Raw genomic sequence first — 16,857 nt, 5'->3', positions numbered from 1 at the left:
ACTATCGAAGATGAATGGTATAAAACCGACCCCACCCTTTGTCAAAAACTCATTTCATCCATGAAAACAAGAATATTTGAAGTAATTCGAAGAAACTGCTCCTACACAACCTTCTAAGAATTTGTAATTTTTTTCTTATATGTTATTTTCTATGTTGGCCTTAAAGGTTTTACTCAGGCTCAAATATTCATCTGTGTGTTCTGTAATATTTTCTAATAATAAAATATTTGCAAATTAATTTTCTACTTTTTTTACTTTTATTTAAGCTCAATAATTATCAATCAAATGGTATTTTAATTCCTCAGTTTATATGTTTCCATTTTCTCAAAATTTTTTACTGGCCTTAAAGTTTTTACTCAGGTTGTATACAATTAATACAGTATACTCTGATGCCACATAGTGAAGTAGTAATTGACACAGACATAAGAAACGGCATTGTTTGTTTCAGATATCTATTATTAATTATCCTCAAAATGCTATCAGATGTTGGAACGAATTATAATTTACTATATATAACCAAATAAACGAATAATTTAGAGATAGATGCTTATAAAAAAGAATAATTAACTTTGGTGGTCAGGTTAACCAAGCAGTATAAGAAATAAGGAGACGCAAAATAAGGAAAAATAAATATATGTGAGACCACTGGAACGAATCAGAGAGGCGATTGGCGGTAATCTTATATAAATATTAATTACGTAAAAGCTGTTAAATAGCTATTTTTGGCAATAAATTGATTCGTTAGGAATATTAATTGAGCTAAACTTTAATTAAATGACTTAGGTGTACTGTCTTATAACTTTAAGCGAGCAATTCTTGTATATATAGGGTGTCCCTGAATTCATGGGCCAAACTTTAAGGGTTGTAAAATAGATATAAAGAAGCATTTTTTTTGTTTAGCAATATAGGATTGGAAATGAAAAGTGTAGGTGAAACAAGTAAGTGTACGTAAGTGCAAGCAAAGCAGAAAAACGAGAGTCTCGCTGTCTAAGAGAGTCTCGCTGACTCAGATGAAAACATCATTGCAAAATTTTCAAAGTCGCTGCTGCAACTGTTTATAGAATACCGGGCATCTTCGAAAGAGTATACGCCAATCCCTTGATAGGAGCTACAAGATCTGTATTGATGTTGGTAGCAGCACATTTGTGCATTAATTGAAATGTTATGTAAGTAAAGAGCTTTCTTTTCATTTCCTCGGCATTTCTTACTTTTCTCCGCTGAACCTTTTCGTTTTCGACCCACATTTCTGTGCAAAAAATGCTTCTTTAAACGTATTTTACACACCCTTAAAGTTTGGCCCATGAATTCAGGGACACACTGTATATATAAATTTATTTCGTGTATCTTGGAAACAGTTTTAACGATTTGGATCAACTTTTAGATTTTGATAAGGTTTTGCTTTTTTTAAGTTTATCTATATAGGTGTAAAAAAGATATAGGCTTAAAAAAGAACCGCAATTTTACACACACGAAAAAAGTATTTTTTTATAACTAACTATTCGAGCCTTTTTCTATTTTCTCTCATGCTGACAATGTCATATAGCGTCATCTGGTAAATTTTTATGGTATTTGCATTGCTGCCATAGATGATAACGTGTTAGTATCTAAAGATTTTATAAGATGGTTCTAAATGGCATTATCCGAACACGAATATGTTTGGCTCACATATAATAGCAACAATGCAATTATTGTGTTAACCACTTCGAATAACATGTTGAACTAAGTGCATTTATGATTTTTTTATTTATATGTTCAGTTCCATTTCATATGCAGGTAAGATTGAAAAACATTCATGCGTAATCAGTATGCGACTCGTATCTAAATATTTTCTTTAAAAAAAAACCCGAAAAAAACTTACAGCAAAAAAAATTGCAGAACAAAGCTCGTTCTCCCAGGTATTTATGGTTATAATACTTCAACAAATATTTTTTAAGCATCAAATATTGACGGGTATTAAATCTGTAATTCTCCTAATAACCTTACATCTATTTGTTTGTATTCTATTTTTTTATTGTCTTATGTTGCTGAATTATATTTCAGTTTTTCCTTCTTCATATACACTATAAAGACAATTAGCAGAGTCTTTCATGTGATTTAATATTTGATGAAAGATTGGAAACGGTTCGAATTCCATTTCAATCTGATGAAGTAGATTATGCAAAAAAAAAATCTTCTTACAAATTTTTAAAATTTAAGAAAAAATTGCAAGGTAATTAAATAGTTATCATTAAGAAGAAAATTTTTTATATTTTAAAATGTAATAAAATCTTGTTTTGTGCAATAACTTTTCGGAAGTGGAAAAACGCCAGTTTTTGCCAAATTCTGGCGTAATTTTTAATTAATTAAAATACAATAAATTATGTGCTTACAGATGTACATCCATGCATTTAAAGCGCATTTGCGTCAATTTTGGTAACTTTAGATCAATCCAGCAGAGAGTCAAAACAAAATCATTCTTTAATATTATTAGTAGTGATATTGAATTTTTCTTACTGAAACAACTTTTAAAGAGCATTTGCTCAATGCCATAAGCCATCTAATACGTTATTCTTGACTTAATTTTTATTGCCAGTGACAAACATATCGTTGCAGATAAGATAATAGAAACCTTTTATAAAGCAAAAATTACGTATCATTCAAAATAAAAACAATAGACTAAAATTGAGTAAAACATTGCAGCTTTTAATAAATATCAGATTACATTTAACAGATACATACAAGCATACAATTCACCACAGATGAATAGATTTTCTTAACAATGCGCATGCTCTGTTAAAGTAACCGTCATAGAAGAGTACAAACAGAAAGTGAACAGAGATATATTTTAATTACAGATTGTTTTACATTTTTTTTCTTTAATACAATTTACAGCGAATAAAATAAGCGAATGGAAAACCGAGTCGAAGAGGAATTGAGGAATGACTGAGCATCTTGGCTCCCTTTTCAGTAAATTATCCAGATTTTCACATTTTCGTACCTTTTCCTTTAGTTTCATGTACTTTTGTTAGAAAATGACGAATTTTTTTTTAGTCCGTGTTTTCTGCAAAATCATGATTTTTTAAGAAAATACATCTATTCACACCTATTTGCCAGGATACTCTGGAAGAAAAAAAGAAATTAATGCACATATTATATAAATAATGCATATATTATATATATTATATAATGCATATATTATATTAATATTCTATTCTAAAAGTAAATGAAATTCATTATAAACTTAAAAACGAGAAAACTTTGTTTTTCTCCAGGTGGTAATGAAATCACACTTAATTTCAATTGATCCTTCAGTTAAATATTCCACAAACATTTCACCTGATTATTTCCATTTTATTAATTTTTTTAATAAACTTCCATTTTTTTTTATGAAAAAGACAACAAAATAACAAATATTGAGCAAGCATTCAGCAATTAATATTAGCTAACCCCTAATATTAATCATTAATTTAGTAATATTTTTTGCATAATATTATATATTGGAAAATTTTCAAACTTTTTGAAAAATATCCCTTTAATGAAAAGGCATATATGTAGTAACTTAAGATGTTTTTCAGATTAGAAGCTACTTTAAAGGAAATAATTTCATCCATTTTATATTTTCTTTTACATTTTTTCTGATTTAAATTTATTATTATTAATGTCCTATTTTTAGGAAGGTTATTAGCGAATGGGCCTCTCAAAGTCCTTCAAAAACTGAGGATGATAAGCTATGCTTCCTAAGCTTTCACATACCACATTAGTTATACTACCTAATCTTTCATTTCATACTCATTCAAGCCAAGGTTTCAGATAAGAGTTTGAACCACGTTGGCAGATATAAATCATATTGAACCAACATATGTGTATCACCTTTACTTCAAACTGGTTTCAATTTTGAAATTATTTATTCTCAAACTCAGTACTCCAAAAAATCATGACGATTTCAAAATTCCCAACAAAATATCCTCATTGTGAAGAACTTATATTAACAATTTTATATTATTATAGAAATACAACCAACATTGAAGAACAAAGAGAAAAATAGTGCATTATTCTTAGATTTCTAAAGTATTACTATTTCAAAATAATTTTTCTTATTCATTTGAAAAAATAAGCAATTACGGCTACTGTTATTGAAACAAAATTTTGTTATATTATTCAAAATGCATCAAGACAATTTTATAAATACAATGAAATTTAAATATATGAAATGTATAAAGAAATTTTTATAGATAATTTGTTTTGAAATATTGAAATTGATGAATGGATAAATTCTTATAATTGCTTTTATATTAGAAAAAGCAAAGCATGGGCATATACAGGGGGGATTTAAAACAATTATTCTCAAATTTTCAAGAACGATAACATAGGAATATATGGATGCAAGAAAGGTTATCTCTAAAATGAATTTGATAAGATCACAAAGAATAATACAATCTACTTATAACTTTACATTATAACTATTTTTTTATTTATATTTCTTCATAACTATTCATAAACTAAATTTTAACAAAAGAAATTGCGACATTCTTCCTTTCAGAACTTACCCAGGAAATCAGGTTACAGTTTTCTTTATGAAAAATATGTTTATTCTTCTTCCTCTTCTTCTTCTTCTTCTTCTTCCTCATCCTCTTCCTCCTCCTCCTCCTCTTCTTCTTCTTCTTCCTCCTCCTCTTCTGCAGGTGGAGATGGTGCCTTGGTTGGTTCGGGCTCAGGCAGTCCGAAGGATGGTGGTTCAAGGTCTAGCAAGTCGTCGTCGTCATACGTTCTGTGTTCAACGACCTCCTTCACTTTGGGTGCGGTAGGATCCCACTTGGGAAGAGTTTTGGGGCCCCTCTCCTTGAAGGAGGTCATACGCTCAGCCCAGGACTTCTCCATAATATCCTTCATAGTTTTTTCCAAACCCTGAATGATGTCAAAGATAAATAAGCCACAGATAAATGCATGTTCTAATAGGAATTTTTAATTATGTTATATTAAACAAATGATTATAAAATTAGAAGATTCTTGGTAATATCTTGTTTATTAATATTCAAAAGCTGAATATTCTGCTATTTTTTGTCGGAAAAACTCTTAATTCTGTATTAATGGCGAACATACAAATTCATTATATCCTCGGATCGTTATACATATTTTCGTTTCATAACTAATGTAAAATGTTAGAGTTTTTATAAAATTACTCTTTCAAATTCTTCCGAACTAAAATATTTTTATTGTTGATGCTAATTTGGCATTTGAAATGCTCACTAAAATGAGAAAGTCGTATATTCATGATGTTGAAGCTACAACTGAAATTTAACAAAATCTCTAATAATGGGATTCAATTGCAGTGTAGTCGTACAGAAAGTGTGATGACAAGTTTCAGCATCTCAAGATTCTACTAATGTTCCAGACAAATCAACGACAAACCGTCTACGTCATCTTAATCAGCTGTATGAAATTATAAAACTTCACTACTTTTATCATGATAATTTCGATTAACGATTTCAAATAAAAAAAAATAATAGACGTTGATCGGTCAATGATGGCGGTCGAAACAAACCGGTTTTATATGACGCAATACAAAATTTTTATTGTTTAATGAAAGGATAAATGATAAAGAAAAAGATTTGACATTTAATACAGCATAATTAAAATGTTAAATATATTTATTTTTTAAGAATATATTAGCTACCTCCCTTTCCGAATTTAAATAAAATTAAATTTTTAAACAATGAAAAGACATTTCTATTTATATATAAGTTTAGAAAAAAATGATTCACGAATTTTTTCAGCGTTTTATACATTTTGAATTAAAACAATTTTTTATTCATTATAAATGCTAAATGGATACATCAAATCATTTTTGTATATGTGTATGAATTTTTTAAATTATTTTTGTGAATGCTTCGTATGATAGATACTATGTGTTTTATATAATATTATATGTAAATCAGTATAGGGATATATAAGTAATCATACTTAGAATATCTCTAATATAAAATACATATATAAACTACATATATATATTTTTAAAAAAGAAAAAAGACATGCAGAAAGGATTAGATTACATGCAACAATTTAAATTATTAAAAGTAAATCAGAATTTAAAATATAAGTTGTTTATAAAATAAAATTACATGCATATTGCGAAAAAGCAAATAATTTTTAAGATTTTTTTAATTTTAAAAATGTATAGGATATTAAAAGAATTAAATTTTAGATGGATGCAAAATTTACAAAAGCATTCTCTTAATTATTTCCTCTAAGTTCAAACACTTTTATCAAAAAAATTCATTTAAAAAATCATAATATTCCTTTTAGGAGCAAAAAATATCTAAAAACGTTCTAAAAAATACCAAATTTGCAAAAAAGTTTTCAAAAAAAGACAAAAATTCTTATTTTTCTAAAATACAGGTTGCAAAATATATAAAAAGCAGGCTGACATTTTACCTGTTTCGATGCAAAAACTAGAAATAATATATTACAACTTGTATATCAAAACATATGAAAAGATTTCCAAGCCAGGTTCTGTTTTTCTGCTTTCACAAAAATGTTTTATCCATTAACTCAAAAATTTATCAAAAAAACAAAACACTGTTTGTACACAAAACACCTGATTATATATATGTACAAAACAATATATAAATATTTTTTTCAACCATCTTCAAAAAATTAAAGATACGGTGATGGTGCGTTTGAGGAAAATCCAAAACTAATTGTCATACAACGTATAAGGGAAAACATAAGGAATAAAAATCTGATAACAAAAGACTTTTATGCGGTGTTTCTCAAAAAAAAATATGTTTGGGTTTGAAAAGGAACATTATTTTTATTTTTTTCGTTATTTATCATGGTTTTATATTATTCTTAAATTGATGCCATAGTTCAAATGTTTAATTTCCTGATAAAATGGAGTTAAATTTATGCTTGTTTATGAATCTTAAATTCTTTTGGACATTTTAGATTAGTATAACTAAAATTTTCTAAGAATTTTATAACGGTTGAAGCATTTTTAGTTATCCCTTTTTTTAAAAAATATTAAAATTTCTTAAAACAATCTATTTTTTTATTTTTTAAAATTTAAATTTATTAAGTAAAATTTATTAAAAATTTTACGACTGTTGCTGATAAAAAAAATTATATTTTTCTTTATTCGAATTTTCAAAGTCATCTTAAAGATGCAAATTTAAAATTTCAATTTTATGATGCCGTTTTTTTTATTCAAATAATTACATCTAAGGTATAAAAAATTAATCTCATTTAATTATTTATATTTTATTATTTCTTTAACAGAAATGAATTATTTTTATTTGTAAAATAATCAAAAGTTTAGGAAAAAAATATTTAAAACATTTATTTTTCATAGTATAACGAAAACTTATATATTATAAGTACGATTATTGTTTTCTTATATGATTGATTAACCCTCTTGATTTTAAATTTAAACAAATGAATGATACTTAAAATATTAAATTTACTGGGAACTTGTTAAAAATAGACTCAAAATAATAGTAAATGGCTTAAAATAAATAATATATGATAAGGAAATTCTTCTTCCGATAGATTTAAATACATGCAATTACATTTCATTTCATACAATTGAAATAAAAAAATTAATCTTGGAAATAATTTATTCTTGGGTTTTATATCTGTAACAAAAATGAATTTTTTTAAAGATTTTATGATAGAATATAATCTATTTGCATCGCATCTTTAATCGAGAAACACCGCTTAAAAACAGGATGGAAATTACAAAACAATTGGGAGGAATTTGATGGGGCGGCAATTTCAAGATATAGGGTGGATATAAAATGCATAAGCTCTAAGCTATTTCTAAATAAATGGGATAGGCACAAAACAACCAATTGGTACAACTACTCCTTATACATACACCATCAAACAAGGATTTCTTGTCGTTGTATGTCCTCCTGTCAACACGACGCTCAAACTTGCTAGCAACGTGAATTTTTGGCTACGATGAAACAATGAAACATATTTAGTCATATTGAATCAAAAAACAAAAAGGGACGTCATGAGAGCCATCGAAACCTGGTCAAAGAGTGAAACCAATACCTTCTGTCGGAATACGACCAAATTCCAATGCCGTCATGAGGACCCTTTGCACAGTAAACAGATAAACTTACTTCCTCAAACCAAGATTTCTTGTGAGCAAAAGTCCTGCGATCCAGACGACGCTCATATTTGCTGGCAACAGAAATCTTCGGCTTCATAAGGAAAATGAAGGGAGAAAGGGATGGGTTAAATGGCAATGTGATAACAGGGAATGCAAGGATAAATGGAAGTTATCTCTTTAAAAAAATCTACAACTTTCTTATAAAGATATACAGAGTGCACAGAAAGTGCGTGTGCAATTTCAGATTAAAATAGTTGTAACTCGGGAAGTGTATATAAAGAAAATATTTTGTAAAAAAAATATTCGAAAGTCTATTGTACTTTGATCATTTTAGGGTGGAGGGGGGGGATTTAATTTTAGAAAATCAGTATAATTTTTTAAAAATAAGGACCATATCTTTACTAGAAGTGATAATGAGTTCGATTTAAACTATTTTTATGTTGAAATTCCTTGGCTATATTTTGTTGTTGTTGTTTGTTTACTTATTTGGTTCAACTCCAAGGATCTCCAAGTCAATCTTTTCATTTGTTGAATTAAAATCAACAGCTATTTTTTTTCAAAAGCTTTTAAAACAGGTACAAAAAGAAGTACCGCACAGAAATTTCGCATATATGTGGATGAAAAATATAAGAAAAAGCACTCTGTCAATGATAAGTTTTTTTATTTAAAAAAAAATCATGAAAAAACAATGATTCATAAAATGCAAGTAATTCTTAAGAAAAATTTTCGAAAAAAAAAATAGACTAATTGCATATCCTAAATCCTAAATGTTCTTACTGCCTTTTTTTTTTGTATTTTGTGCTTACAGCCGTATTCTATTTAAAATTGCATACTAACTTTATGGACACCTTGCATAACCGTCTTAAGAGTTGAATATTTTCATTTAATTAGAAATAAAATCAAGAGAGTAATAAGGACTGTAGATATAAAAAAAGTATAAGGGAAGTGATATAGGAAAGGGTTTGAAAGGATGAAGCATTTTTCGAGTAATATATAATTAACAAAAAGAAAAAAAAACTGAATGAAATATTTTTTTTATTTTATTTATTTACTTATTTTTTTTTATCGACTTAAAGATCATTTTGTTGCCGCAATTGCACCAAAAATAGGATTAAAACATATTTAGTGCTATTGCAATTTAAAAAAAACTGTTTATTTAACTAGATGCTAAAATTATTTATTCAGAAATATACAATGTATTCGCGTGGTTGAAAGATAATTCATTTCGATATTTCTGAAATGTTTGATTTTCGTTTATGATGAATATAAGAATTACTTAAATAATTCCAGAGCACTGACGAATTCAACAGATCATTTCTATTCAAACACTCAATTGCATATACAGTTACAGTTTTTTTCCAAAAATGTCTGGATTTAATTTTTATGTCTGGATTAATTTTTACGCAAAGGTTCGGGATAGGAATACAAATTTACGTCGAGTATTTGGGAAGAAAATATTTTTAGTATTGATTAATGTATGTACACACAGATGCACAAAATATCCATACGATTTTTTTTAACATTTTGTTTCACATTTTTATGAAGTGACTTAAAAATAATTTACGAATTTCCTTTCTATTGTTTTGTTATTTCTTTTAAAAAAATCGAAATTCCAAACACGAATAGCTTTTTTTGTATTTTGCACTTGCACCAAGTATAAGGATAATAAGCCATTAAACAATAATTTAATTCAAATAGAAAATGAAATTTCGTTATTTTGAACTTAGCAGAACAAGTTTATAAAATACATATTTTTAATTAATTTAGATCAACGATATTATATATTGCTATAATTATGAAATATGTTAATTTTTTTTGTTCAAATTAGATTCTAGAAGATCATGGATAGTAGAAAAATGATACCTATTTTAGGCATTTTTATAAAGTTCTATTTTATACTGCAAGCTCTAAAATCCTAACTAAGTAATTATTATATTAAAAGTAGTCCTTTTTGCCATGTAGTAAAACTTAATATAAACATCCAATCAAACTTCAAGTACTTTAAAGTCAAATTTTTTGGAGATTGAAATCAAGTTATTATTTCTAATTGAAATAACAAAATAAAAATTAATATATTTCATACGCAGACTATTATTTAGTAATGGAGCTTACTTACATTCTTTATCTGTAAAAGTGAATTATTTTAATATTGATACGCAATCATTGAAATCATAAACTTAAATTTCAGAACAACTATTCATGTAAACATATATTATTTTATGTTATTTAAATTCCTCTTTTTAAACGTTCAAGTCTAGAAAAAGGAGAAATGAATGCTAAATTTTAATGTTTAAAGATATAACAGATCTTAAATTGACTTAATTTTTCATAACTTATTTAAAATAATTAACTTTTATTATACTTTGTATAAATTTCTCAAGAATAAGCTACTTAAAGATGCTCTTAATTCCACTTTCTACATATACATTAATTTATGTGAATTTCTTATGTCTTCTTTCGAGTTAATTGTATTTTTCTCACTAAAATTCAAAGCATAGAAAATAAATCTTACCGGGTATTTTCCTTCAGCTTCCCTATAAGAGATAAATTACACGTTATTTAACAAACCATATTGATAAAATAATTTTAATTAAGTTTAAGTAATAACTTTGTCTTTTTCTATCCAAAACATACAATTGAAATTTTTTTTAAAAATTATAATAATTAAACTTTTACATTACTTTATTTTATCTCGTGTAAATTATTCATAAAAAGAATAAATAAAGAAATCATTTTATGATGTAAAGAAAATTATAGAATTAATTTACTTGTAATACTTAAAAATACTAACAAAATTCTATAAAAATAGAAACAAAAACATTTTAATTCCTCAAATTTAAAAAAAAAATCTTGTTCAAAATGTAAAATGTTTAGAAAAAAATTAAATATTAACCTACCTTAGAATATCCATATTTGTAAGCTAAATATATTCACATAAAAATTAAAAGTCTTTTTAATATATTTTACATATTTCAAACATTTGAAATATAAAATTATTTAACTTACACAGGGTCAATACCCTTCTTGAGAGCCTTCTGCCTGTTAATTTGCTTTTGCCTTTCAGTGAGTTCCCTCAACTGTGAAAAAGAAATAAAATCTTTATTAATTGCAGGAATTAAATTCTTTTGGTACTTTCTTATTCTTTAATGCGCTGCAATATAAAAAGAGTAAATGTTTAAATTGTGAAATTTTTAATTAATTTAGAAAAATGAAATTAGCTATGAAATATGCATACTGCAAAATTTATTTATTATCAATTGAGGCGATAAATCGGTCCCCAATTGTAAACCATATAAATTCTCCATTAATTAATATCAAATTATAAAATAAATTACTATTTTGCAGCACAAAGTAACATTTTATTTACTTAATACTTGCATAATTAGTATAAAAGCAATTACTCTTTACTCTTTCTGTCTAAACATTATTTTTGGTTAAGCAAGAAAAAGCATTCTAAATTAAGAACTCATTTTTTGTGGAGCATTCTATTTTAAATTATAATCAAATAATACAATAAATCTTATTACATTTATTTTCAGTTTTCTCCTATAAGAACTTAAAAATTCTAGACTCGCACCGAAATTCTTTTCACTCTTACTTAAGATATCTGATATTATGAAACTTTAGGATTTGGAAATCAATAAATATGTAAAATAGCAAACTGAAGATAAATTTCAGATGATTTCAAAAGTTTTCATAATTAAGTTCGTTATTTTTTAATAACTCTTCCTTTATGTTTCAAGCTACAACTACTGTATGTGTGTTTTTTTAGTTGTTACCAATTTTAATATTTAAAGTATAATTAAAAGTCAAAAGTCTTTTAGTCTTTGAAGCATAATAATATGGTTAAATTTCTTGACCATGCAACGCAATCTTTGTTTTAAAAAAATCCTTCCTTTAAATATCGTAAGCAGATGTGTGGCGTAGATTAGCCAAATATGGTTCTTGGGCTAGTAAAATTGAAAATTCAAATTCATTATCTCAAGCCTGAGATAGCTTTGCAGTTTAGGTCAATTTCTGTCCAATCAAACTGTTTGTAAACAATTCCCAGGTTCTTGCTTCAAGGACAAAAAGTGTTATCATACCACGTCTATGATATATCAGCACCTGGATATTATGACTGCATAGGTGATATTACCAAATTTATGAACCTGTATTTGTATTGTTCTTAATAATAATAATTTGCTTACATCGTAGTCCTGTCTCTTCATCTTCTCTTCCAAGTCGTATTTTTCACTCTCAAGTTGGACAATCTTGGTCCACAATTCCTCAGCAACACCACGCAACTTGTCAGATGACAGACCTTCGATGTTCAGAGGCTTGATACGATAGGTCAGAGCAATCTGTTTGTCCTCGGCCAGCTGTTCTTTGGATTTGGACATCTCGGCACGAGCTTGCTCCAGTGTACCCATCTGTAACATAGAAAAAAGTGTATGTTAGTTAGTTAGTATATATTCAAACCTAATTAATAGGATTTCACAAGTTTCATTCATTGTCAATTTAATTAATTTTTGACATTAAATGAGATAATATTTATGAATTAGCTATATTTCGTTGACAAATTTTTGAATTAGCTGAAATTAATTATGTCACTGATAAACATAGTTGATAGATTAACACGATATCATTGAGAAGTTTTTGAAGATTAATCCCTGGGTGTAATAAAGTAGAAATACCAATACACAAGAACCAATAAAATTAAGGAAATATTATAACAATATTATTAAAATCGTATTATTATTAAAGACATTCAATTTAAATTAGACTTATTTTTAGTGTTTTTCCTTCTTTAATTAGTGTATAAAATAATATCATAAATATTAGTTGAATAAAACTTATTTCAGGAATAACCTGTTATATCTAGAAGTTATAACTCGGTATTAAAATATTTATGTAGTACAAAATAAATATTTTACATTTGATAAATTATTCGTCCAACCCTTTCATTGTTGCAACAAATTTTATGTATTAGAGTGCCCCGAGAGTTTCTTTCTCAGCGTTCATACAGGCTATGAATGGCCTTATCTGGCACTGCTTGTGAAAACATGCAGGCTTATCTATTAGCCGTCTATGTCATCGGTTGCAGTTGTACCAGAGCTTTACTATACCCACGCCGGTACTACACCCAAAAAAGTTCTTTTGTCCATTTGTTGGGATTGGAAAGGCGTAATTTTCTATGAGCTCCTTCCTCAAGATGAAGCAATAAATTTTACGAAATACTGTCATCAACAAGATCAATTCTTGCCATAGCATATATTGAAGTATGAAATAAAATATTGTAATAAATAAATATAAATGATTCTTTAAAGTTTTAAAAGCAAATTTAAATCGTTCAGAGAAATAATAAATCTTTATTCACCTTATCCATACCACCAGCATGAGCAGGGATAATTGGACCAGCACCCTCTTTCTTTTGAATAACGAAATTAGGCTTGACGCCCTCTTTCAATTTCTTCTGCTCTTCCAACATAGCTTGCCTTTTCTTTTCGGCTTCTTCTAAGCGTTTGCGCTTAGCCTCGGCCTCCTTCTGTTTCTTCTCTTCCTGTAGAGATACATTATATTTGAAAAAGGATAACATATGTTTCGATGATTGAAAAGAATGTATTATGTTTCCCATTTTAGACAGAATGCTTGCATTTTAGAAACATTTTATCCTCTTTACGTGACCATAATATAATAGCTACTTTTGTATGCAATTCAATAGATATATTTATTCATTTTTTTTTTTTGCCGATTTCCTAAATTCAAAATACCATAAATTTCAATTTATATGTTGACTTTTACACTGTTGCCCAAAAAGAAAATGAACTAAATAGAATTTGAAAAATATCATTGGATTTTACGGATTTAGACATCAAATTCAAAGTATTATTTTCCTGAAGATTATCTTTTCATTTATATTCGAAATGAGAAGCGTATTTGAAATATTACGTGTCATATATTATTTATTAATAGTCATACGGTAAAAAATAACATAAATTTCGACCCTTCTTATCAGAATAATATACAAGCAGAAAATTTTTAAAGCAGTTTACTTGCTGAAAAAAATTATATCCTTCTTATTTTTCCCTAGAATTTTCATCTTTAGCAACTGAACGTGTTTAAACCATCGCTACTTCAAAAAAGATTTTTTTTTCTCGTGCTTGATTTTTATTGGATATTCAGCCGAACAGGTTCCAGTTCCTAATGTTCAAAAACGAGTTGCGCAGTATTTTAAGATTGATTTGTAATGATAAATAGCATTTAATCGTATCAAAAACTACTTATTAAATTATACAAGTGTACGAAAAGTATATTTTTTTGTAATATATTTTAAAAACTAACTGTCAGAAGCAAAATGTCCTATTTCTTTTTTTTAAAATATAATATCAGAACTGCTCAGTATTTAAAATGAAAATTCAAAAATTGGCTTATAATTAAAAAATTTAGTATAAATTATTTCCACTAGATTTTCTAATCTTAAAGTCAAATAATTTTCAAATTAAAAACACATAAATATTTTTTTGAAATTTTTATTGTGATTTGAAAAGATTGTTTTCAAAGAAGCAATCACAATCCGAACAAAATATTATTTTAATTTCAATATATGTACATTACAAAAAAATTAACTCTTTTTCTTTAACTTAATTTACTCCATCTTTGTAAAAATGCAATTTTGTAATCGATTTTTCACTCACTTCTTTACATATTATAGTTTAGAAATATCCCTTTGTTTTGGTTCTAAATGAAAAATAAAATATTTTTATATTTTCATAATCTAACTTCCCCTTTATCGATTTCCTTAATTAAATTTTAATTTCATATTCATGATATTTCCCTAGAATGAGATTGGAAAAAATAATTCCTATAGAATTTATAATATACAATTAAAATTTAAAGACTAAAAATTAAAAAGAAATAAAAATGAAAAGAAATCTATTTTGTAGTAAAAAAATAATAATATTTTTGGAAGACTTTTAAATATTAATTTACATATTTATGTCAAAGTTTTTAATACTTTTGTACAAAATTGTTTCTATCTATCTTGATAAAAGAGTATCCAAGTTCTAACTAAAATATCTACTTACAATCTCTCGTTGTCTCTGCTCTTCCTGTCGCCTCTTCAGTTCCATCATTCGCTTCTCCTGCTCGGCTCTTATTTCTTTTCGTTTCGCCTATAAAAGATAAAAAATGCATCAAATACATACAACTGCTAATGATAAAAAGTAATAACAGGAAGGAAAAAACAACATTTGTAAAGAAATTACTGAATATATCGATGTATGTGTACATGAAAGATTTGCAGTATATCTCAGAATATTAAATTATACAAAAAAAATGTATCTTAAAATTTTAATATATATAAATATATATATATATATATAATGCAAAATTTAATTAATTCCATAGAATTCATCATTTTAGCTAAAAACAAATTGAAAAATTCAAAGTGTATACACATATAAATATATTTATTTTACCCAAGAATGCCTTTATATACGTACATGTTCATCTCTATCTTTAATAATAATAAAGATAAATTCGTGTCTGTGTACGTGCGTTCACTTTCTAAATGTAGATAATCGGACTTACTGTTATAAAATTCGAAACATTTATATCTAAGTGCAATGATGTAAGGTGCAATTTTTGTAAATTTTAATTAGTGTTTTAATTAATTAGAAATTAGACTGAATTTTGGCATTTTTATGCTGTATTTTGAGGAAATAAATATTGAACAAAAATAAATTTTACAACCTTTACAAAATTTAAAAATGTTCTTTTAATTTATGCCAATTTAATAATTGTGAAAATCTTTCCCGAATTTTGAGAATTTTTCATTTTTTCATCAAATATTTAATGTTTGATATTTTTACAAAATTAAACCTAAAAAAGAGTGGTTTTGTTTGATACCTGTCTAATTTAAAAGGTGAATAAAAAAAGTGAAGAAACAATATTGTGGAGTTTAGAAAATAAATGACCTCCTCATTTATATTTTTAATAGAACTACGGTATCATTGAGCTGTTTCCATAAGAAAGATTCATGTATACATTGAAAAGAATATAAGACGATTAAAATAACATAGCTTTATCGTCTGACAATTTGAAAAAAATTATAGTCATGAAGATATATCTAAATGATTTAATCATAATTAAATATAATCAATATCCCTGACGAACCAATTGGTCTGTACTGTACAGTCAATTTGGTGTCAATAAATGATATATAAACTGTTATTAGCGAGATTTATTCTCTTTTTATCAAATGAAATCAAGCCTCGATTTCGGACTGCAATGAGTTTTTTAATACATAATTGTCTTTTAAACAAATCTGCCAGGAATTGTGTTGATAAGTATCGCGTAGGAAATAATAGAGGTCATTTGCTTGGCCAGAGCTTGGATTTTTTATCTTAAAATTTTATAATGAATTATTGATCGTGCTTTGATAAAAATAATTTTGTAGGGGCATTGACGTCGAGTGAGAATTATTTCATCCCATTTTGCTCTTGCAATTTCCGGTGTTTATTTTTTACAAAGCAGTTATTTTTCATATCAATTTTCAATATATTTATAAATTTTTATTGTCAAACATAAAACTGAGTTTGATTAGAGGATTCTGAATCAATTTTGATATGGAATTTGGTAATTATTAATTTATTATAATTATAGTTTATAAATAATTTTTTTGATTTTTGTATAATTTTATTGTACATAGCAAAATTACTCTCCTTTGTTTCTTATCAAAAGGAACTATAAAAACCTGATGCCAAAATTAATGAAATTAA

The 16,857-nt window shown here is 26.5% G+C and overlaps 1 protein-coding gene across 4 annotated transcripts in view; it reads right to left on the bottom strand.

The window, feature by feature from the left end:
• Positions 1-2,661: 2,661 nt before the first annotated feature.
• Positions 2,662-16,857, bottom strand: part of LOC129966586 (troponin T-like) — a 110,285-nt gene continuing 96,089 nt past the window's right edge. For 3 of the 4 annotated variants that reach the window (XM_056081064.1, XM_056081061.1, XM_056081063.1), the window contains exons 4-11: positions 15,163-15,249; positions 13,455-13,637; positions 12,286-12,507; positions 11,102-11,172; positions 10,608-10,629; positions 7,853-7,933; positions 4,527-4,884; positions 2,662-3,099 (exon numbers count right to left, since the gene is read on the bottom strand). In XM_056081064.1, coding sequence (XP_055937039.1) covers positions 4,567-4,884; positions 7,853-7,933; positions 10,608-10,629; positions 11,102-11,172; positions 12,286-12,507; positions 13,455-13,637; positions 15,163-15,249 — 984 coding nt within the window. In that variant the 3' untranslated portion in view covers positions 2,662-3,099; positions 4,527-4,566. Of the gene's footprint in view, positions 3,100-4,526; positions 4,885-7,852; positions 7,934-8,105; positions 8,187-10,607; positions 10,630-11,101; positions 11,173-12,285; positions 12,508-13,454; positions 13,638-15,162; positions 15,250-16,857 lie in introns of all 4 variants that reach the window. The other variant, XM_056081062.1, reaches the window with a different exon arrangement.

This window comes from Argiope bruennichi, chromosome 4 (assembly GCF_947563725.1).
Source record: "Argiope bruennichi chromosome 4, qqArgBrue1.1, whole genome shotgun sequence".
NCBI classification, from domain to species: Eukaryota; Metazoa; Arthropoda; class Arachnida; order Araneae; family Araneidae; genus Argiope; species Argiope bruennichi.
Note: the sequence above shows the minus strand (reverse complement) of the source record. Positions and strands in the feature narration are given on the sequence as shown.